This window comes from Coenobita brevimanus, chromosome 38, assembly GCF_032717465.1.
Source record: "Coenobita brevimanus isolate Jiangsu-jjx chromosome 38, ASM3271746v2, whole genome shotgun sequence".
Lineage (NCBI taxonomy): Eukaryota > Metazoa > Arthropoda > Malacostraca > Decapoda > Coenobitidae > Coenobita > Coenobita brevimanus.
The window spans coordinates 47636843-47661842 of NC_136991.1; the positions used below are offsets into that span (position 1 = coordinate 47636843).

Sequence of the window (25000 nt, forward strand, 5' to 3'; positions counted from 1 at the left end):
GAGTGCCAGTGGCTGGAGCAGATGTACATGGTCAACATCACCCACATCTATAGAACTGGCCATCCTGCTTTTGAAGGTTCCCCCTGCAGGAATGGTGGCGCCTGCATCGATGGTATGTGTCTGTGAAGCCAAACTAGTTGATGACTTGACTTCCAGAAACTGATTACATATTATATGTGTCTTCCGGACATATTCAGTTTCCTTTAGAGGTAACGAATAAATAACAGCATGTATTTTCTATTTTATTAACCTTTTAACTTTACTTATTTTCTTAATTTCCATTAATTCTGTTATCGACAAATATTTTATTGAGAGGATTCCATTAATAATCCTTGATGACAATACTCTGATGTTTGAAGAATTATTGGTGGTAGACAATGCAGCGAATATATCACTTCACTGAAAAAGAAATATCGTATGGAAATAACTTTTATACATTTATCATAAGTACTTTACATGTGCTATGAATGGCTCCAGGTTAAGTAATTATGTGATAAATCTAAAGTAGTCAAATACATTAGCTGAAGAAAAGGTGTGAAAAAGTTATTCAGAAGTGTAAGATCGTTTAATCCTTAACAAATATCAACTGAATGAGAGAAAGAAGATGGAAACTTGTTTATCGTGCCCGAAGATGGTGGAAATGAAAGGCGGTCTTGTTCAGTGCTAAATCAGAGAATGAAATACTCAGAACTCTCCTTCCCTGTTCCTATCTGCTCTCTCCCTCACCCTTAATCCAGCCCCAACCCTTTGATCCATTACCATCCCGGCCACCTCCTGTAGGCATAATATAACACAATACGATATGTAACCACTGTATATAGCTATAGGTAACAATATGTGGAGAGGATGGAGAATGAAAGACTGACTAAGAGGGTGTATGTAGGTGAGGTGGAGGGAGGGAGAGGGAGGGGTAGACCGAGCATGAGGTGGAGGGATGGAGTTGAGAGGTATATGAGGGAGGGGGGGGTGAGTTGGGGGGAGGGGAGTCAAATGGTGGGTGACAGAGTGACTTGGAGGCGTTTTGTCTGCGGCCACCCTTTGCGGGATTAGGGCGTCGGGCTATAGATAATATATAGAACAATATGTAGAACAGGTAGTTATGTCTGAGTCCTCCAGGAAGAGTTAGTGAACACATCCCCTTGCCTAGACGAACCAGGAATGTCAATTCACATATCCGCAATCCTTGTTGTCCCAGACCATCATGAATTCTTAAGCCATACGATGTATCTCAAACTTCCTCGTAGGCCAGACGAACAAGAATTTCATGACGTATCCAAAACACATGGAGTAACCAGCCCTAGCCAGTTAGTTCACGTGATAGGAAATTTACGATACACATCCTCCCAACGCTCTATATAATGTCGGAGAGAATCCCTTCAGAGCAGAAGGGGGTTAGAGAGAGAAAGGGGAGAGAAGGCTGATGAGAAGGTCCGACGTTAGTATCACGCTCTACTAAATTGTAGTTCATCTCTTTTATAACTTTGTGCAATAAACCATATAACCCGAGAGTGCTATAACACACCCCGTTGACACTACGTCTCACTACTTAATCCTGGCTGAGCTTAATGATCCATAATCAAGTTTCCTATCTCACTACAAGTACCTAAAACTACGCCATCGAGATTGGTGGCTAGTTCAGTGCTAAATCAGAGAACGAAATACTCAGAACCCTCCTTCCCTGTTCCTGTCTGCTCTCTCCCTCACTCTTAATCCAACCCCAACCCTTTGATCCATTACCATCCCGGCCACCTCCCCCCTCATCCTTTGCCGGAGTACGTCGATCCTCTCGCGGGTCTGTAATAAAGTGAATTGGTTCGTTATAAAAGAACTCAGGTGTTTGGTGCATATCCCTTCGAACCAACGATGTATTATTTTTAGCATAGTTTTAGCACCTTCAGACGGTTTATGCAGTTTAGGGAAAATTAACAGACACCAGTTTAATCCCTCTCTTCTAAGCTAAGCAAAATCGTCTAGCAAAAATAAACTAAAATTGCATCATGAGATTAAAGGGGTTAAATCTCATTAACCAAAAAAATCCCTCTTAATCACTTCAGACCGTGCACTTTTCTTGTTATTCATCTACCAGACGATTTTATTCAGCATAGGAGAGACTTTTCGATCTGCAGTTCTTAGAGACAGCCTTCATTAGCTCTTTAACTATACGACATTTACCTTAAACTACAGTATATATATATATATATATATATATATATATATATATATATATATATATATATATATATATATATATAATTGTCTGATGGTGGTGCAGTTATAAAGAGACATCCATGGGTTAAAGTGTTTAGTTAGATAAAGTTATGTGGCGGAAGTTAAAAAATGAAGAATATCATACTACTGAAAAGATTACTGAGAGAGAGAGAGAGAGACAGACAGACAGACAGACAGACAGAGACAGACAGACGGAGACAGACAGAAACAGAGAGAGAGATTCATTACCCAAATAAGGAATAGACTTTTTTTTTTCTTTTTTTACTATTTCTGGCCTCGCCTCGTCGCCAGCATATTTAGATACAGGAGCATCTCTAGGAGTAGTTCTGTCCGTCTGTCCCTGCTAATGATTTTCGTACTCGAGGTCTGTTTCACTTCCGTAGACTTTAGCAACTTTAGGGAAGCCACACCACACCACATCACAGTACACTACACTACACTACACCTCACCACAAAACACCACACCACACCACACCACACTACACCAAACACCACACCACACCACACCACACCACACCACACCACACCGCACAACACCACACCACACCGCACCACACCACACCACACCACACGAAAACACCCTCCCATACCACATCACATCAGAAGCATTAACGGGGAGGGGGAGGGGACCTGAAGCTTCCTCATCAAGCATTTTTGTACTTGTTTCGTGTACTCTTCAGTCAAAATAAGGAGAGTCAAAACTGCCATCACCATGTTCTCCGCTGGAATAAGAATGATCTGGACGTGTTTTTGGTGAAGGATTTTAGTCTATGCATCCACAAGATTATTTAAGTGTGAACCCGGTGGACTGATGACTGAAGGCGCCCGTCTCCTCCAGTCCACCCTTCTCCTCTCGGGGGTTAGGGGGGGAAGTTAATGGATCTTTGTACATATAACCAGGCGGTGGAGCCATGTGGTTATATCTATGCCACTACGTGAAGGCGTCCCTTTCCAAGTGAAGGACGAAAAGAGAAAAGAATAGAGGGAGAAACAGCAGCATATTCGAATAATGAGAGTTGTGAACCAATTCTGACGCGAATTTAAAGTATAATGACATTCCCAAACACTTTCAATGATACAAAGGTTTTCAGTCCACATTCTGGCTGATAAACGCCCTGTAGTTCCCTGGTAGCATCAAAAAATCTTGTGATAGAGCTAATTGTCTTTAATATACAGATCACAGTTTTACTCTCCTGACACTAAAATGTGTAAGCCGCATAGTTTTTATTCTGAAATAATACCTGAATAATCCTTGACTATTAACACCCTCAGTCGTATCCTCAGATCATAGTAGGCTAGTAGCAGTAGCTGCATCCCCAGGCTCATCTACTTGTGAACCCAGTGGAGTGCAGGCTGAAGTTACCCTTATCCTACAGTCCACCATCATCCCTTAGAGGTATGGGGATGGATCTGAAGGACTTGTATGACCAGGCAGTGGAGCACTTGGTCATTTTTTTTTTTCTTTATGCGAGGAAGAAGGAACCAAAGGCCATGAGCCCGCAATAACAGTTCCCTCCAAGAGAAAAACAAAATACACAAGAGAGCCAAATTCAAGATCCGATCTTTTCGAGATGCCTGGACACACTGCGTTTGAAAGACTGGAGATCATAGGCAGCAGGAAATACAGACAGAGGGAGACAGTTCCAGAGTTGACCTGTTGCATAAATGAAGGACTGGGAGTAACGGTTAACTCTTGCATTAGAGAGTTGGACAGAAAAGGGATGAGAGTTTGCTGCTAGACAGGTGCTACGCGCCCGTCGTAGAGGTGGAGGAATGCATGCAGACAGTTCAGAGGAGCAGTGACCATTAAAGTAGCGATAGAAAAGAGATAAAGATGCAACTGTGTGGCGAAGAGACAGAGGTTGAAGGGAGTCAGTAAGATGAGGAGAGTTAATGAGACGAAAAGCCTTTGACTCCACCCTATTGAGAAGAGCTGTATGTGGGAAGCCTCCCCACACATGTGAGTTGTACTCCACACAGGGGCGGATAAAACCCCTGTATAGAGTCAACAATTGTGCAGGGGTAAAGAAGGAACGGAGTTGGCTTAGCACACCTAATTTCTTGGAAGCAGATTTTACAAGAGATGTAATATGATCTTTCCAAGATAAGTCCCGAGTAAATGAAACCCCAAGCATGTTCAAGGATGATGCAGGATTAAGCTGAATATTATTAAACATTAGTGGGTATACCTGTGGAAGATTTTGTTGGGTTGATAGGTGTAAGAACTGAGTCTTAGATGCATTAAAAACAACCAGATTATTTTTACCCCAGTCAGAGATACGAGCCAAGTCAGACATTAGGTGTGCCATAGCCTCATCCCTTGTTTGTTGAAGTAACTGCTGAGATGAGCGTTGCGGGAACCGAATGGAAAGGTAAAGGGTGGAGTCATCAGCGTATGAGTGGATAGGGTTAGATGTACAGCTTAGGTCATTGATGAATAAAAGGAAGAGAGTTGGTGATAGGACAGAGCCCTGAGGAACACCACTGTTGATAGATCTAGGAGAAGAACGATGGCCGTCTACAACAGCGGCTATAGAACGACCAGAAAGGAAGCTAGTGATGAAGGCACAGATAGAAGGATAGAAACCGTAGGAGGGCAGTTTGGAAATTAAAGAGTTATGTCAGACTCGATCGAAAGCCTTTGAGATGTCAAGTGCAATGGCAAAGCTTTCGCCAAAGTCCCGAAAAGAGGATGACCAGGAGTCTGAAAGATAGGTGAGAAGATCACCAGTGGAGCGTCCCTGATGGAACCCATACTGACGATCAGAAAGAAGGTTGTGATAGGAAAGATGCCTTAAAATTTTTCTATTAAGAATTGACTCGAAAACTTTTGAGATACAGGATGTTAAAGCAATTGGACAATAGTTAGAGGGATGGGAATGGTCACCCTTCTTTGGGACTGGCTGAATGAGAGCAAACTTCCAGCAAGAAGGTAAGGTACAAGTTGACAGATAAAGGCGAAAGAGTTTACCTAGGCAGGGTTTAAGCACAGAAGCACAGTTCTTGAGAACAACAGGAGGGACTCCATCAGGCCCATATGCCTTGTTAGTATTGAGGCCAGTGATGGCAGAAAATACATCAGCTGAGGAAATTTTAATGTCAGCCATGAGGAAGTCAGAGGGGGGAAGTGATGGAGGAACAGCTCCGGAATCGTCTAAGGTGGAATTGGAGGAGAAAGTCTGAGTGAAGAGATCTGCTTTATCAGTAGAAGAAATAGCTACAGAGCCATCAGAGTAGAGAAGCGGAGGGAAGGATGATGAGGTAAAGTGTTAGAAACGTTTTTGGCAAGGTGCCAGAAGGAGCGGGAAGAATTCGAGTAGTAAACACTGCTTTTAGTGGCATAATGGTTAGAACGTCCCATTCGGAGTGGCGGCCTTACATAGGGTCGATCCCCGAGAGGTGAATGAAGGGTTTTCGGTAAAGTAATGCCATCATGGGAGGTGGCCTGACCACTTACCCTTAAATATACCAAACTAAGACAGCCTAGCCTCGGGCCCCTACACATCCAAGAGGGTCATATGTAATTGTCTGTTACTATTTAGTTGCCTTTTTTTTCCCCCTTCCGTACTATAGCTCGTTTACTTTAACTTGGCGGTGATTTTCGTCCTTTCGCACCCTGTATCTCGTAGCTCGTTGTCAGAATAAGACAATACTACTACCATGGCTATTTTCCATGGCGCTTCTTCATGACTAGCACCATAATCTAGAGTGTCTACATGTTACAGCTAAACATTCAAGGCGGAAAGATGGCAATTTTATTATAGGGAAAATGAACAGTGTTGTACATTTGGAAAAGAGTAATATTGTACCACTCCTTGGCATCAGAGCCCATCAAGAGTATACGGCATTGTACTTTCCTTATTCCCTGTGTCTGTGGAAATTATTATAACTATCGGTATACTCTTACGCTAGTTTGACCTAAAATTGCCATCTTCATACTGAGTGCTGAGAGTTGTGAGAGTAGATTAATACTTATGATGTTAGTCACGAAGAAGTGCTGTGGGACGGATGCAGAGCCCTCTTTTTCTGCCACTGAGGTACGTATGCTGCAACAGAACGAAAATCTGGGCCAACTTAAGGTAAAAGAAGGAAAGTAATTATATAACTACCATGTCCCAAATTACCAAAGAAGCCTCAGTCTGGGTAGGGTGCGAGAAAGATTATTGTCCTTTCTCTCTCTCTCTCTCTCTCTCTCTCTAAGTGTGGGGGTTGTTGTTGTTTTTTTTCTTTTTTTGAGGTTGTTGGGTCACCGAATCCTCATCAAAAGTTAGAGTTCGCGATTACAACTTCCAAACTCTTCTTAACTTTGGCCGAAATTCGTTAGGAAGTTTGTTACATATTGCAGTCAACCCAGCCACCTGAGGGACACAAAAAACGAGGTGAATATATATACAATTTTGTCCATCATCATAATCCTCATCATCATCATTATCACCATCACCACTATTATCATTATCATCATTAGTATCACCACCACCACTACCATCATAGCCCTCACCATCACCTTTATCATCACCATTATCGTTATCAGTCATTATCATCATCATCACCATTATCGTCATCATCATCATCATCATAATCATCATCTGTCATCACCACCACCACCACCACCACCACTACCACCACCACTACTACCACCACAGCCATCACCATCACCTTTATCATCATCACTATCATCATCATCATCATCATGCTGACCTCTTTCCCACCTGTGGATGGGGATGAAGCGTGGGTCAAGGAAGCAAGGAAAAGTAACCAAGGAAGGGGAAGAACCATGAACAATCCCACACGGAGAAATTTACCTCAGATGAAAGTGAAAATGAGCTTCTGAAACGTAAGACTTTGATAGGAATAGAAATAATGATGAATAACATGGAAGCAGAGGTGAAATAAAGTAATAGGGACGGATTTTGCAGAGAACGATAAAGGAGAGGATAAGGAAAATAGGGGAAGTAAAAATAAGAGAAAGACAGACAGACAGACAGAGACAGAGAGAGAGAAGCCTATCACAGCCTCACTTAGGATGCTTACTCTGGAGGCAGCAAGTTAACGCTATACCGCTTATGCAGATGCGGACGTAAACAATAATCCATCTCCCTGCGATAAATAACAGCATCGCGAGCAAATTCTTTCTTAAACCCACTGATAGACTGAGATGCAGAGCAGATGCTGGGCAGGAGAATGTTTCGGACCAGGTTAGATAAGGAGATGAAGGCGCAGCTAGAACTCATTTTTGTAGGGTCTTCGTTGCGTAGCTCTCTCCTTGTCGATCTTGCTGGCGTCTCTCATACCCCTCTCATCGTCCGCCGGGTCTGTTGAGTGGTGTAAGCTGGGTCCCTCTTTGTATTCCTCTTTCTACCCCTTTTCAGTAGTGCCTTCACGTGGTTGCATCGATATAATTGGGCGGCTCCACTGCCCGATTATACAAACGTCCCTCAATACCCCCCCTCCATCCCCAAAAGGAGGATGCTGGACTGCAGGAGACGCTCCCTTATGGGCTTTCATTTGGCACCAAGACCCTTGACCCTGAGTGACCCTGAAAGGTCAAACTCAAGGTCACGTATATTTAGGGGACTATAACTCGAAACTGGTTGAAGATAGAAATAATTACTATTATCACCAAATAGGAAATTCCATGTGGGTTTTTAACTGGTACCTTGACCTTTGACTGTAAGTGACCTTGAAAGGTCAAACTCAAGGTCATGGATACTCAGGGGGCTATAACTCGAAATTCTTTGAAAATAGAGACATTTACCATTACCAGGCTATAGGAAGTCTCATATTAACTTTCATTTGGCATCATCATAATCATCAGTAGTAGTAACAGTAGTAGTAGTAGTACAGTAGTAGTAGTAACAGTAGCTAATACTACTACTACTGTTACTACTATTGTTACTACTACTACTACTACTACTACTACTACTACTATTACTGCGACTACTGCTACTACTACTATTACATTTGCGCTAGCAGAGAACGGATATTATGTTTTACTTAACGTGTGTGTGTGTGTGTGTGTGTGTGTGTGTGTGTGTGTGTGTGTGTGTGTGTGTGTGTGTGTGTGTGTGTGTGTGTGTGTGTGAACTGCCTTAATTTCAGAAAGGAATTAACGATGAAATATCTGCACTGCAAGCTGAGTGTGTTCGTGCTCGGTAAATTGTAATGTATTTTGTAATACTGTAGAGTGTGTTGTATTATGCCTGCTTAGTTTTAGTTGACTTCAGTGTTTTAGTGTTGTTAGTGTTTTAAGATAAGTAACTCATTATAATTACAAATACACATTAGAAAAAGAAAGTGACAAAGTAGAGAGAGAGAGAGAGAGAGAGAGAGAGAGAGAGAGAAAGAGAGAGAGAGAGAGAGAGAGAGAGAGAGAGAGAGAGTTAATTGTTTTCATTACATGCTGTTATTTGTTGACTAGTATGCATGGAACTGGGATTAAATCAATTAGAAAGTACGATGATTAAGTTAGATATATACAAAAGAGTTAATTTTCACCGTAACAATGGCTTTTCCACGTAGCCATGTAGCAGCTGAATTCAATGCATGTTTGGAATCTGTTAAATCTTTCATTGCATGCCATTGTGTTGATTGACATGTGTGCAACAAACAATATATACCCATCAATAAAAGTATCAGCCATCTTACCGCACATCTCATTCTGAAACATGGGCGATGAATTGTGATACATGGACCAGCCTGTGATTATGTGTACATTAATTATCCTTGGTATTTATTACGACTCAGAATCCCACAAACGTTTACGTTCAGGGTGCTGTGTCTTTTAAGGAACCGGGTTAATTGATTCCTGTGTGTCCTACAAAACTCGCTCATTTTCACACCCATCGTACCCCTGGTGTGCGATATTTTTGTCACTGTTGTTGTGGGTGGTGGTGGTGTTGACTACGTCGGAGCGTGACAGTTAACCGGTTGGCTTAAAAAAAAAAAAAATCCTATTTGAATTTGTAAAAATCTGATTTAGATAAAATATGATTTTTTTTTTTTCATCAAAAACATCTCCAACAATAACCTCCCATGTCCTATGACCAGTTGTTCTCGAAATCTAATCTTTTCATTCTCACCTGACCCTTAGCGTCACAAAGTTTGGTCCAGATGTCAAGTCACTATAATATCATAACACACTACATAATTGCTAGTGACATATATGCTGTTAATACGTAATATAGAGGTTTGAAGACAGTCGTGGCTAAACTCGAGAAAGCTGGAGGAAACAGCAGTGCAGATTCTGGCTGGGGAATTTCGCATACAGCACAATATGACGCCTGATGGACAACGCCACAGGTGTGGAAATCACCACACGTGCCCACAAACATGACCCAGCTAGTAATATACAGGGGAAATTGGAGAGCCAGGGGAGAAGGGGTTAGGACGCGACAGGAGAGAGAAGAGGCACGGTGGAAAAGGCAGGAGTAGAGGGCACGAAGTTAGCCAGCATAAACCGCTCTCACCTTAGTACTGCTTTTGTCAAGATAACTTCCTTCTGAGAGTAAAACTGCACTCAAACTCGAGACTCATCTTTATATTTCTCCTGCCATCCACGACAAGACCAACTTGAAAAATCTCTGCTCTTACAACCCCTACAATCTAACATTTTTTGGGAAACGCCTCGGCTACGGCTACGAGACATGCTGAATGAAAACCTTATATTATACAGTCTAGCATTTTGCCTTGCCATGTGACTTTGACCTTTTGCAGAGTGATCTCAAAATCAAATCCCTTCATTAACCCTTTCTACAATTTTAGGTTTAAGTGAGATAAAAACTGTTTAAGCTGACCTCGCCATGTAACTTTGACCTTTATCTTTGTTTTCAGGAAAAGCAAGTAAACACCTTGGCTGACTTTTAACTCATCCAGCAAATTTTATTAAAATCAGATTAAGATGTTATAGGTAGTTTGTAACAGATATGATGACACGAACGCTGGCTCCTCTGACTTCCAGGAGGCCGTTCTATCCATCCTGATCACACCGTCTTGATCACACACACACACACACACACACACACACACACACACACACACACACACACACACACACACACACACACACACACACACACACACACACACACACACACACACACACACACACACACGGGTCATACTTTGCCATTGCCATGTAACCTGAACTATTGACGGAGTGCTTTTAAAATAAAATTGCGTGCGCACAATGACAAAAGCATTATACATTCCAGGCTGTTGGCTGTGTGGGTGTACAAAAATGTCCTAAAGCTACACGAATTAACCCATGACTCTGATGTGCAATTGCATTAACTGGTTTTCCTGCTTCACTCTGAGTCCTCAGTATATATATTGTATAAACTCAGTCTCTGAATAGTTGAAACAGCTTCCAGTTTTATGTATTCTATTCTTATATATATATATATATATATATATATATATATATATATATATATATATATATATATATATATATATTACTCTAAGTATAAATGAATGATTCATACATGTTAATAAGCATTATTGCTGTGTTAGATCCACGTCTGGTGGAGCATAGTTTCATAACATAAATACAGAATATTCCACACGGTGATCAGAAAGAACTTCATTATAAACCAGAAATTAAAAAGAAAAAGGTAGTGTCGCCGATTTATACTATGGGAGTTTTCTGGATTTTCGTAGCATTCACTGGGATAGTGTTTATGTTCAGTAGCGAATAATGGACATAAAGCGTAAAGAAAGAGGTAAATTAATACTTGTATGCTTGGGACCATTTTATTCATCAGTCGGATTCAGTACCGTAAATTTGTTTTGTTAGGACAATCATTCAGTAGATTATATTTAAAAAAAGGGGACATTAGATATATATAAGGGCATTATTCAGTATAATATAACATCAGTTCATAAGGCCAGGTGATCAGGTTCTCATTGTCACTGACAAACACCGTCGGTGCAGGCACCACCATTCCTGCAGGGGGAACCTTCAGATGCAGGACGGCCAGTCCTCTGCGTGTAGGTGTAGATGTACCTGCCCTCCCGCTGCTGCCACTGGCACTCCAGCTGCACACACAGGGAGTCATCACTCACTGACTTGGAAGCGTAGGCATCACCCTTGCCAGTGGCTTTCTGGCACTGCTTGTCCAGTGACAGAACCTGTCCGGGCAGCTTGGAAGACAAAGGGATTTTGGAACCAACCGAGGTGCTTCTCAGGCAGGCAGCATCAGAGGACGAGATGTACTCCTTCATGAGGCTCTGTGAGCAGGATGAGAAGAAGAGTTTGTTGCGGTTTCCAGTGACATAACTCATGATGTAGCCCAGGTCCCAGGAGCAAGCCTCAGCACCGTCCTTGCCGTCATGGGGGGAACCCAAGTTATGAGCCAGTTCATGGGCTGCCGTCATAACACCGTTGTAGTAGACGCCCATGTCCTCACCCATGCCAGTGTTGAAGGATCGTTTGTTGCCAGAAGCCACCACACAGGCTGCTCCCCTCCATGCAATACCAGCCAAACCCTTCTCAATCAGACCATTCTCAACGTCAGCCATGTCCTTTCCGGTCATGAGGTAAGCGATATCGTAAGCTGGGAGACTTTCTTTGTTCTGATACAGCCAGTCACTGATAGAACCGAGGGTGTTCTCTCCATGGATATAGTTCTTTGTGAGGACGTTGTCATTGATATAGGGTTCATCAGCGGAGTTGCGGACGATGAGAGCACCAGCGAGCACCACCTGAACTTTGGGGTCACTCATGGTGGCAAACCTGTGGTTAACAGCATTATAGAAGATGCCGAGGTAGTTCTTGATGTTGGAGTCTGAGCCGAGGGCAGAGGCCAGGGTGCTGTCAACGATGACGTAGAGTTCTGGTGTGACGCTGACCACACCTCGGGGAGTGTTGGAGGCCTTGTGTTTGCTGCGGAGGTTGTGAGGCAGCTCTAGGTAGTCTGAGATGTAACGTGAAGGGTCCGCCGGGTACTGGGGATCAGCCGGGTACTGGGGATCAGCCGGGTACTGGCGGATGGCCTGGTGTCCGTCAGCAGAAGGCTTGATGGACAGGGTGGGTGTGAGCAGTCCCTCGACGCTACTGCCGTCCACACTGACGACAGCACCTGTGTCTGGGTCGTGATAGATGGTGGAGAGGTCGTTGTCAGCGACCTCCACCTCCTCGAGCAGCAGACGACCCTGGTGGTCCCTGGTGGTTGTCTGTAGCTTGAAGTTGGTAGCAAACGGTGAGGGAGCCGGCTTGAGGGTGAGTTGGTGTTTCTGGTTGAAGGCGTCCACTTGAAGGTGAAGAGGGTAGTGAGGGGAGCGAGGCGCAGCCAGGCGCACACTGGCTGGGGAACTCTCGAGTGTGATGTGGGCGTGGCTGAGACCGGCCACCCAGCACACCAGGAGACATACCCATGTTCCACACCTCATCCTGATGATGGTAGGTTACTAACTGGGTGATTTCTGAATGGAGACCCCTTCTTTTATACGCCACACTGCCACTACCCTAAACCGAGCTACGGTAAATATGAACATAATTTTCTTTTTTCAAATCTCACTAAATAAATTTACGATAATTTGAAGGATTTAATGAAAAGCTCTTCCCGTGATTGATTTGACCTATACGATAAGTACCGAGTAAACAGAGTATACTAAGTGGAAAGTTCAAATGGTGTTATGGTTAAGCTTTTTTAATATTCTGCACCTTGAATTTTACTCCTTTAGTATCTTTGCTGATGTTTAATTTTTAGGTATGAAAGATGTTTTCGAGCGGGAAGGGAAATATTTACTCGCCCTGCTAATCTTTGTCATTGTCGCAATTAGCCAAAAATTTGTGTTCACATATGTGTGTTTCATTTTTTGACATACATAAGGTTGCAAGGGTTCCGACTGTCTCATGAAAGTTTTATAAATCTACAGCGTGGCCCATATACTGCATAAAAACTCACTCAAAAGCTACCCGGCTGTCTCTTATGTGTTGTAGGGACGGCCCAGTCAGTGTTATGAGTATCTACCCTGCATCATCTACTTATTTTGTACTCCAGCTTTCACAACCACGCCCGCACTAGCAGACTGAGCCGTCCTCGCAAATCATAAGAAACTGTCACGTGAAACCCTGTATCATTTACTCATTTCCTGTTCCATCTGTCACAGCCACGCCCACACTAGCAGACTGGGCCGTCCTTGCAACACGTAAGATACTGTCACGTGAGTTTCTGGTGGAGCGCTACCCTGTATTTAAGATGCCTGACGTAAGAAAACTACAAAATTCGAAAAGAAAGCAATATTCACAACCGGTCTTAAAATGCTGTGTGGAATAATTGGCGTTTATAATTACATGGTATAAAGTTGTATGCTTAAGCCTTATTTTGCAAAGTCAGTATGCAAGCCCGTCATTACAGAAGGTCATTTATGGAACACCTGTGGTTACTAGTTATGATTATCCGGCATCCCATATTACAGAAAGGAGTCAGCAACCATACGGGAAAGCCACGAACGTTCCATATCATCGTGTAATGCAAAAAAAATATATATGTAATTTAAAAGATGAGGGTGAGCGATTTCAGGTTGAAGTATACGGATCATAGTTTCACGTAAAGAACAATACACTCACGACCCGTATTTTCTGAGTACGCAACTACCAGCGAGAAGTTGAAACCTGCATTGAGAGATAATGTGCCCATTTTCTCATAACTTGGTCTAGATTTTCACTTTGCAGCTCATTTCTTGCAGCTAAACGGCAGTAGAAAACAGTGTTACAGCTCTACATCTCTTCCATACCACCTCTTCGTGACTAGCACCATACGCTAGTGTTAATCTGTCGTTACAGATCAGCGTGCAAGATAGCGTGATGGCAAATTTAGAGCAAGTTAGAGCAAAAAGAAATAATGATCTCCGGGGCAACCTTTTAACTTGGTAGCTTTGCGTGTGTGTGGGCAGCTCTAGTTCGTTTTGGTGCCATACAGTGATACATGATTATGTGGCTGGACATTGGAATATGTTGCTGTCCACGAAGAAGTCCTATGGAAAATTATACAAAGCCAAAATATTATCTTATTGTATTATCAAACTACGTGAAATGTTATGAGAAGGGATATAGAGCCACAGTGCTGTCTCTAGAATCGAGCTACGTGAAATACTATCGAAATGGATATAGAGCCGTAGTACTGCTTTATTTTACTATCAAGCTGAGTGAAGTAAGCCGCATAAGGACGAAAATCTTGGCCAAATATGTGTAAAAAGAGTGTAGGAAACGTCACAAGCAAGAGATCTATTGCATCATGAAATCAGGTTTGCCAGCATGAAATGATATCATCGAATATTTCCCAGTGGCCATAATCTTTTGTGCCATATTGCCTCACGCGAAGTTTTCACCCATTCTTTTTGAGCAAGTGAACCGAGAGCCCACACGCCTATGTTGGTGCTGAAGAGGGGCTCCTTCATTTGGTGACACCGATATAACCGTGCGGCTCCACTGCCCGGATGTACAAACGTCCCTCAACTCTCTCCCGATCTCCCAAAGAAGGTTGGTGGGCCGCTGAAGTGTAACTGAGGCCTGCAGTCCAGGGGGTTCGCGTTTCAGATGCACCCGTCCCTCAATTCTCTCCCTGTCCCCTCAGAAGAGGATGGTGAACTGCAGAAGACGAGCCGTTGAAGCTTTAAGTCCAGGTTCACCTTATAGATGAGCCTGGGACCACAGCAAGACAAACCTACCACTCACACCTTTATGTTCAGTTCTCAAACGCCAATGCTCAGCTGTCACACCCCTATGCCAAACTCTCACCCTCCTGTGCTCAACTCTCACCCCCTACACTCAGCTCTCGTGCCACTATGCTCAGCTCTCACACTGTTGTACTCAGCTCTCGCTCCCCTGTGCTCAACTCTCATTTCTATGCTCAGTTCTCACACTCTTGTGCTCAATTCTCACACCCTTATGCTGAACTCTCACACCCCTATGGTCAGCTCTTGCACCTTTGTGCCCAACCCTCACACCTTTGTGTTCAACTCTTACACCCGTATGCTCAACTCTTACACCCCTATGCTCAACTCTTACACCCCTGTGCTCAACTCGCACACCCCTATGCTCAACTTGCACACCCCTATGCTCAACTCACACACTCCTGTGCCCAACCCTCACACCCTTGTGTTCAACTCTCACAACCTTATACTCAACTTGCACACCCCTATGCTCAACTCTCACACCCATATGGTCAATTTTTACACCCCTATGCTCAGCCGTTACACGTCAGTGATCAGTTCACTCCCTTACGCTCAACTCTCACACATCTGCTCTTAGTTTTCTCTTCTATGCTCAGCTCTCACACTCCTGTGCTCAGCTCTTACACCCCAAAGCCCAGATTTCACACCCCTGTTCTCAACTCACACCTCTATGCCCAACTAACACCCCTGTGTTCAGCTCACATCCCTATGCTCTCACACCCCATGCTGAGCCACGATCTGACTCGATTCTCAGCGTTAAATGACCATACCGTCCTCCTCTCGGGTGTTAATCTGCAGTCAGTCTGGGCACAAAATGGTAATCCGATTTGCATAGTGAAAGTGAGGCGAGGGTCCTGAACTGGTGTATACTCTTTCAGCTTAAATTCTCCTTTATTGTGTTTCTGTAATACTTCATCCTTTTATCTTTGCATGGTCGCCTCATCTGTAGTGCTTCAGATGATTTTATTCCGAGAGGAGTTAGGGTCGTGGGCTTAAACCTGAAAACGAGAAGTAGGGATGCAGACCCGAAAATTTTGATGATGATTTTTGAAGAATTTGACAGTGATGGAACGTACCTGGCCTTCCTATATGGTTGCTAACTGCACTGTGTAGTATGAGATGCAGGCTGACTATACGCAATAACCACAGGCGTTCCATATATGACCGTCAAAGATTAGGGTTTTGCTCTTCACTATGCTGTTTAAGGTTCAAGCATAGCTCTTTAAGTCACACGAGCCTAAGATCTTTAATAAGGTATAATTAGTCTTCACATGATCGGGACACCTGAAGTATTCTATTGCAGACGATTTTATTCAGCTGAGGGTGAGTCATAGGAGCCTGAATTTCACAAAATATATGATCCTAAAAAACAGTTCATATATACAACTGTTAAATGCGAAATGGTTCATGATAATATTAATGGCTGTTGAATTGTGTTTATCGTAAATATTGCTTAACCTTGTCGATGCAATTTTTTAATATATATTTTTTGTCTTTGCTACTGACAGACATTTCACTCAGCTTAGAAGGATGGCCTACAGTTCTTTCCCCTCAACTTGGCCCAGATTTTCGTCCTGTTGCAGCTTATTTCACGTAACTCAGGGGCAAAATAAGGCTATATTATGGCTATACATTCTTTCCGTAGCACTTCTTCGTTACTAGCATATATTCATGTGTTAATCTCTTGTTACAACTCAGCATTATATTCAGATAGTAAGAGCTGGGTACAACTTCGCATTCAATATTTAGATGTAACAATTTTAGGCCAAATTAGAGTGAAAAGGGAATAACAATGGGGGGATCAACGTAGATTTTATCAATATTCGTCAATAACCTTTTCAATATTACTCCATCTACCTCCAGTTTTATATATTTCAAAAATATAACGTGCGAAAAGGGTTGACACAATCTCCAATCACTCCTTCAGTACAGTTTTGCTTTCTCGGGTCGCTGTTGCTATTACCGTATTTGTTTTTTCATTTTTTTTTTCACCTTTGAGAAGTACCTCGTGATGGTGACCTTACCTACTATGGCTGCATTTGACTATAGTTGTTTCACCTTAACTTGGCCCAAATTTTCGTCCTTTCCTTACTTCACTAGCTTACTGGCAGAAGACAGTGCTCCGCCTCTGCATTCTTTCCAGAGCACGTCTTCATGATTGATACCATATTTTAGGGTCAGTCTCTTAGAGCAACTCGGCATTCAGGAGACAGAGCTTGCATTTTTTTTTTTTTTTTCAGGCAAGAGTAAAAAGAATATAGTAAAGTTCCACTGATCACTGGGATGTATAAGATTCTTCGCTTTGACAGTGCAATGTTCTTTCGAAGATTAAAAGAGGGCGAGGAGCGCTATGTATTTTGTCAGAGGCATATATGAACACAAAAAAATTAAATCATCCTTGAGTTTTCGATGTTTTTGGCTTCCTTCTCAAACTGAAGTACGGTGCAGTTATTTATAGATGAAATTGGAATATGATTCAGTGCTACAGAAGAGATTTTCTCAAAAGAAATTGTAGGCCTAACCACATAATTATATTGGACGGAAATGTTTCTGAATGGTTAACATAATTATGTTAGCTTCAATCGCCATTATAAGTCAAAGGAGTAACTGTTTGAACAGTAGCTCTGAAAAGAAAGTCAAAAGAAATTTCCTCTTTCGGTTAGACATCACCCTTCAACTTTTCTTTTTGCCGTGTGAATTTTTTTAGCTATAAAAGGCAAAGACGACGTTCATCGATCATCCAGTCAGTCACTGAAAACACCATCATCAGCATGAAGTGTGGAACACAGGTGTGGCTCCTGGTATGCTGGGTGGCCAGTCTCAGCCACGCTTACATGACACTCGAAAGTTCCCCAGCCAGTGTGCGCCTGGCCGCCCCTCGCTCCCCTCACCACCCTCTCCACCTTCAAGTGGACGCCTTCAGCCAGCAACACACACTTACCCTCAAGCCGGCTCCTTCACCCTTCGCTGCCAGCTTCAAGCTGCAGACGACCACCAGGGACCACCATGGTCGTCTGGTGCTGCAGGAGGTGGAGGTCACTGACAACGACCTCTCCGCCATCTATCATGACCCAGACACAGGTGCTATCGTCAGTGTGGACGGCAGTAGCGTCGAGGGACTGCTCACACCCACTCTGTCCATCAAGCCTTCTGCTGACGGAGGACACCAGGCCATCCGCCAGTACCCGGCTGATCCCCAGTACCCGGCGGACCCTTCACGTTACATCTCAGACTACCTAGAGCTGCCTCACAACCTCCGCAGCAAACACAAGGCCTCCAACACTCCCCGAGGTGTGGTCAGCGTCACACCAGAACTCTACGTCATCGTTGACAGCACCCTGGCCTCTGCCCTCGGCTCAGACTCCAACATCAAGAACTACCTCGGCATCTTCTATAATGCTGTTAACCACAGGTTTGCCACCATGAGTGACCCCAAAGTTCAGGTGGTGCTCGCTGGTGCTCTCATCGTCCGCAACTCCGCTGATGAACCCTATATCAATGACAACGTCCTGACAAAGAACTATATCCATGGAGAGAACACCCTCGGTTCTATCAGTGACTGGCTGTATCAGAACAAAGAAAGTCTCCCAGCTTACGATATCGCTTACCTCATGACCGGAAAGGACATGGCTGACGTTGAGAATGGTCTGATTGAGAAGGGTTTGGCTGGTATTGCATGGAGGGGAGCAGCCTGTGTGGTGGCTTCTGGCAACAAGCGATCCTTCAACACTGGCATGGGTGAGGACATGGGCGTCTACTACAACGGTGTTATGACGGCAGCCCATGAACTGGCTCATAACTTGGGTTCCCCCCATGACGGCAAGGACGGTGCTGAGGCTTGCTCCTGGGACCTGGGCTGCATTATGAGTTATGTCACTGGAAACCGCAACAAACTCTTCTTCTCATCCTGCTCACAGAGCCTCATGAAGGAGTACATCTCGTCCTCTGATGCTGCCTGCCTGAGAAGCACCTCGGTTGGTTCCAAAATCCCTTTGTCTTCCAAGCTGCCCGGACAGGTTCTGTCACTGGACAAGCAGTGCCAGAAGGCCACTGGCAAGGGTGATGCCTACGCTTCCAAGTCAGTGAGTGATGACTCCCTGTGTGTGCAGCTGGAGTGCCAGTGGCAGCAGCGGGAGGGCAGGTACATCTACACCTACACGCAGAGGACTGGCCGTCCTGCATCTGAAGGTTCCCCCTGCAGGAATGGTGGTGCCTGCACCGATGGTGCTTGTCAGTGAAACCAGATCTTCCGTTCTTGGAAACTATATACGCCTCTCGTTGAATAATTCACTCTTTCTGTTTCTCACTCTGTAGTGCATATTATTTTGAGTGAAAATAAATTTTAGCATGCAGAACTCAATTCCCTACCCTATGTTACTCGTAGTCAAAGGATGCAAAAGCGTTAAAATAAGATGCCTGAAACCTGAGTGTAACTCCTTCAGTCCAGTGACGTCATATATAAGTTTATCCTTGCCACTTCCAGACAACTTCACTCAAGTAATGGAAGGCCTCTCGTACTGAATGGGTTAATTAACGCTATATCTAATCCCCAGTTCGCAAGTATCACAAGATAGCAAAAACAAGGCATATAAGACATCCCTTGGCTGAGAGGTTGAAAAAACTAATTACTCAACGAACATATCTTCACACAAGTTAAATTTTATCATAAAGCATTTTTATTTTGCCGTGTTTTATTGCCTTGGTATTCACTCTTGTTCGCTTCTGATGTGTTTCGTAGCTATATCAGTATAGGCAAACGATCTTATATGCATTTTTTTTTCTTTCTTTTTGAGGCTGGAGGGAGGAAGCAATGGTGTGTTTGATTGCTGTTTAAGTTACGATAAAAATACAGAATGGTCCATATATTACTCATCTCGGTTCTCGTGTGTTGCGGGGACGGCTTAGCGTTACTAGTGTCTCCTCCTCATCATTTTCTCCTTCTCAAAACCCTTTTTATTCTATACAGTGTTTGCATCTTTTATTCCAGAGATTACATAGTAATTTCATAAACCATTCAATATATTCTCACACCAGCAAATTCAGCCGTCCCCACAACACACAAGGCAGGAAGGCGCAATATACGAACGACCTTCATAAACAAACGATTTTAACTCCTACGGGAGCAATGATATTATTACAGGGTGGTCCGTAAACTTCGCTCCATTATTAACACACCTGGCGTTATCCCGTGTGTTATGGAAACGGCTCAGTCTGCTGGTTTGGGCGTGGGTGTGGTAGTGAGGGTAGGAAATTAGTAAATGATGCAACTGGCTTTGATCACGTAAGCCGTCCCCGCAATACACGAGAAATCGCCCTGCAGAGTGGACGAAGAGAGTCATATGTGGATCATGTATACGAAATTTTAACTGAGGAGGGTTTATGAATATGACACAGGGGCCTGATTCACACAGACACTTACGACACTTCCCATCGTTACTGTGATTTGTTTTCCCTCGAAGGGCAACGAGAGAGCAAAGTTCTTCCTGCGTCTTTTTTTCTCCTCACTATAAGATGGATCTTAGTTTATAAAAGGCAACTTATCGTAGGTTTATATTTGTTTCACAGGAAAGGTAATAGTAGCAGTAGTAGTAGAGGTAGTAGTAGTAGTAGAGGTAGTAGTAGTAATAGTAGTAGTAGCAGTAGTAGTAGTAGTAGTAGTAGCGACAATAATAGTAGTTGTGACCCCAGGTTCATCTGAAATGTGAACCCAATAGACAGCAGATTTAGGTTGCCCCTTCATGCAGCCCAGCATCCTCCTTTCAAGGGATAGGGAGGGAGTTGAGGGGTGTTTGCATAACCAGGTGGTGGAGTCACCCAGCTGTGTCAGTGCCACTGCACGAAGGCGCCCATGTCCAGCGCCACGGGAACGATAAGGAGAGGAAAGAGGAAAATTTTCATATCTGTAGTTGTGCCTAAGTACAGTAAATATAACGACACGGAATCTGTTGTAAATATTTTCAAGAATTACACCCCTTTATGTGGTGCTGGAGAGGGAGGCCTTCACGTGGTGGCACCGATATAGCCGGGCTTTGGAGCTGCTCAGCAATACAAACGTCCCTTCGTCTCCTCCCTGTCCCTCCAAAGGAAGACTGGACTGCAGAAGAGCAACAGTAGCCTGCAGTCCACTGATTTCACGGCTTCAGATGAACTTGGCGCCACGGCGACAACAAAACAGGAAGGATAAGGAAAGAAGAATGCAGAATATATCTTTCTATTTTTTTCTTCCACAAAAATAGTAACAAGGAATTTATCTTAATTATATTGGAAAGCATTAAGAGAGGCACCCTGAGTTGGTTCGGCCATGTGGAAGAAATAGAGAATGGAGGGGAAGGGGAGAACCAAGCAGGAGATGGAGGGATGGAATGAGGGGGTATATGACTAAGGGAAATTATGAGTTGGGGAAAGGGCAACCTGATAGCGAAGAGGAAGCGGGAGGAAAGGGGAAGACAGAGGATGAGATGAGGAGATGGGGTGAGGAAGACTGTGAGTGAGGGTGGTGTGAGTTGGAGAAAGTAAAGCCTGATGGTGAAGGAGAAGACTGAGAATGAGATTTAGGGATGAGGTTAGATAGCGGGGGACAGAATGACATGGAGGCGATTCGTAGGTACCCACTCCCTCCTGTATTAAGGCGTAGACAGAACCCCACTCATGATGGCTAGAGAGGCGGCAGAGATGAGTGGGACAGAAGCAAAGGGTGAGCTGAATAATGGAGAGGAGAGAGTGAGGCAAGGATAGAGCGTTAAATCATTTACTGGCGGCCCACATAAATACCACCCGCTAAAGGTCAGAGTATGTTGAGTACATTGGAGAGACAAAGGAAGACTGTTTCTCTCGTGTGTGGGGGTGGGGATATGCATGAGTGAGTGAGTGAGTGAGTGAGATGGCTTATATAAGAGGGAAACTTAACTGGAGTGTGAGATACGCTTAAGTCGAAAAACATTGTTATATAATACACACATATAAACCAAGCCGTGCCTCCAACATCATAAGTTCTTAAAAAGGCAATCTGTTGTTGATTTTAAGATGCTAATGAAACTATAATGTGAGCTATGTAAAAGGTTTCCTGTGTCCATCACCCTCAGGTAAGCAATCGGCAGAACTGAAGGCTCTTACAACAATAAATAAATTAATAAATAATGAGTGAAACAGTTCATTGCAAAGGATATCTTTAACATCTACACGGAAGCAATAACCACATTCTTACTGCACTACTTTTTACTTCTTAAGGACATACGCTTAAGTTAATGGTACGTCTCTGGTTATTTGACATGGTTAGCCTGCATCCCATACTACAGAACGCAGCCAGCAACCATTTGGGAAGGCCAGGTACGTCTCATCATTGCCACCTACTTCAGAAATTAACTTCAGAATTTTAGGGTCCGCATCCCACCTATCAATTTTGGATTTAAGCATACGGTCCTTGGTACTACAGCTAACTCTGTATGTGGTGTAACGCCTTCTTATTTAATCCTAACCTAAACTAACCTAACTTTGCTATATCTGTGTCATCCCCAACGCTTAATCCCAAGGTGTATTCAAGGTGACCACTACTACTCCCTCCACCACTACTACTACTACTCCCTCCCCCCACTCCAAAAGTCTCTGTCACCACCACTACTCTCCCCCACTCCAAAGTGAGAGTGTCAGGGTGTAAGGGTGTCAGGGTGCCAGGGTGCCAGGGAGTTAGGGTGCTAGTGTGTATGGATGCCAGGGAATGAGGGTGCCAAGGTGTGAAGGTGAGATGTGATGAGGGTGCCAGGCAGGGTGTGAGGGTGCCAGAGTGTGAGGGTGCCAGGGTGACACTAATGCCCTCTGACACCCTGCTAATGACAGTCTCTACTTCATTACCTCCCTAGGATATCTCGAGACTGTATCAGTGAGACCAGAGAGAGCAGTTGGTGTGTGTGTGTGTGTGTGTGTGTGTGTGTGTGTGTGTGTGTGTGTGTGTGTGTGTGTGTGTGTGTGTGTGTGTGTGTGTGTGTGTGTGTGTGTGTGTGTGTGTGTGTGTGTGTGTGTGTGTGTGTTTGGAGGACGAGTTTGTATGAGGGAGGCAAACTTAACACGCATGTTTTTGTTTTTTTCAACCTAGTGCCCCCAGTCCTTCCCATTTCCTCTAAGCCTTTCTTCTCTCCCTTGCTTTTCTCCTTTATCTCCCTTTCTACCTCCTCCTTCCACTCCCTTCCACTTCTTCCTTCTCCTTTTCATTTCTTCCGTCATCTCCCTTGCACTTCCCTCTTCCTTTCCCTTTCACATTCTCCTTCCTCTCCCTTCTACATCCTTCTTTCATTCTCATTCCTCTTCATGATTTTCCTTCCATTCCCTCTTTCCTCTCCCTTCCCACCTTTTTTCTATACCCCTCTCTTTTGCCTCATTATAGTCTCTACTTTTCTATCCAAATCTTTCTCTTCTTCCATCTCACTCATCCTTTCCTTCCTTCCTTTCCTCCCTCTCCTTCCTTCCCTCCTTCTCCTTCCTTCTTTCCTTCCTTTCCTTCCTTCCTTCCTTCCTTCCTTCCTTCCCTCCCTCACCTCTTTTTAGATGTGCTAAAGACATATAAGACTTGACTCTGGTAATGTAATGACGCGATCATATACAATACAGGAAATTGGAGGCTGGCTGAGCGAATGGCCTGAGGTGAGAGAGAGAGAGAGAGAGAGGATGTAAAGGGAAGAATTGAGAGGTAGACAGACTGACACGTACACAGAAGGAAGCACAGACTTACTGAAATGCGTGCACACACACACACACACACACACACACACACACACACACACACACACACACACACACACACACACACACACACACACACACACACACACACACACACAGCAACATAAACATTACTCCACCTCCCTGCAAAACACAATAAAACTATCGTGAAAAGCCTTTGGGTGTATTCTGGATTCGCATCATGGAAATTCTACTGGTCTATTTTGGATTCGAATCATGGGCCTGTGTATGAGGCTGGTCGGTTCCCACAGCCTGTAGTTATTTATCTATCTCTTTCTATATCTTTATCCATTTATTTATTTATTTATTGCTAGCACAGGACGATTTCTTTCATCTTGGGAGAGGCTTTTCAAACTAGGAGTGTTCAAGGACGATTTCTTTCATCTTGGGAGAGGCTTTTCAAACTAGGAGTGTTCAATGTAGCCTTTATAACCTCATTCACACACACGTGGCTCTTTGACAATATAAACAAATCGCAGGTGAGAGCATGAATAAAAGAGAAACATCATTTGAAGAGATTTATTTATTTCTTGATTGTAACACTTGGGATTTTTTTCCATAGTAATCCTAAAATTTAATCCATCAGTCCCTTTAAACCTAAAATTTCTCCTTTAAAGGTAACTATAAACATTAGTAAGCCTTTATTATGAGATTTATTTATGTATTTATTTAATTCATTTATTTTTCTTCCCACAGTCAGAGAGGAATGTGCACTTAATGGGAGACCTGTCGTATTGAAAGGGGCCAACTGTTGCAAAGAACTCGATTCATTTCTCAGTTACAGAAATAAGGTGGAACATATAAGTGGTGACCTGTTGTGAGGAAAGGGGCCAAAAGTTACAAAGAAGTCGACCAATTTTTCAGTAACAAGTTTAAAGCTGTTTAGGCAAGTGGAGACCTGTCGTAAGGAAAGGGTCCAAATATCAATTAATTTTCAGTAACACGTTTACGTTTCGGTCTATAAGTGGTAACCTGTCGTGAGGAAAGGGGGGAAAAGTTACAAAGAAGTCGATTAGTTTTCAATACCAGGTTTAAGGTTGGGCACATAGATGGAGACCTGTCGTGAGGAAAGGGGGCAGTAGTTGCAATGAAGTCGATAAATTTTTCAGTTAGCAAATTTAAGGGTGAATATATAAGTAGGTTAATTGATGATGCTGAGGTAAAGGCCTGGGGTGTCAATTATAGTGGGTTAATTGATGATGCTGAGGAAGAGGCCTGGGGTATCAATTATAGTGGGTAAATTGATGATGCTGAGGAAGAGGCCTGGGGTGTCAATTATAGTGGGTTAATTGATGATGCTGAGGAAGAGGCCTGGGGTATCAATTATAGTGGGTAAATTGATGATGCTGAGGAAGAGGCC

The 25000-nt window shown here is 43.6% G+C and overlaps 3 protein-coding genes across 3 annotated transcripts in view; 2 read left to right on the plus strand and 1 right to left on the minus strand.

The window, feature by feature from the left end:
- The window catches only part of LOC145396575 (A disintegrin and metalloproteinase with thrombospondin motifs like), a 1470-nt gene extending 1344 nt beyond the window's left edge, over positions 1 to 126 (plus strand). The window contains exon 1 of the mRNA XM_080269950.1: positions 1 to 126. This exon is cut by the window's left edge and continues 1344 nt beyond it. Within this exon, the coding sequence (XP_080126076.1) occupies positions 1 to 126 (126 nt within the window).
- An 11010-nt stretch (positions 127 to 11136) lies between these two features.
- On the minus strand, positions 11137 to 12618 carry LOC145396577 (A disintegrin and metalloproteinase with thrombospondin motifs like). Its single transcript, XM_080269951.1, has one exon. The coding sequence runs from the start codon at positions 12616 to 12618 to the stop codon at positions 11137 to 11139; it is 1482 nt and encodes a 493-aa protein (XP_080126077.1).
- A 2251-nt stretch (positions 12619 to 14869) lies between these two features.
- LOC145396578 (uncharacterized) lies at positions 14870 to 19145 on the plus strand. Its single transcript, XM_080269952.1, has 3 exons — positions 14870 to 15432; positions 15525 to 15704; positions 17615 to 19145. The coding sequence occupies exons 1-3, from the start codon at positions 14870 to 14872 to the stop codon at positions 19143 to 19145; spliced, it is 2274 nt and encodes a 757-aa protein (XP_080126078.1).
- The last annotated feature ends 5855 nt before the right edge of the window (positions 19146 to 25000 follow it).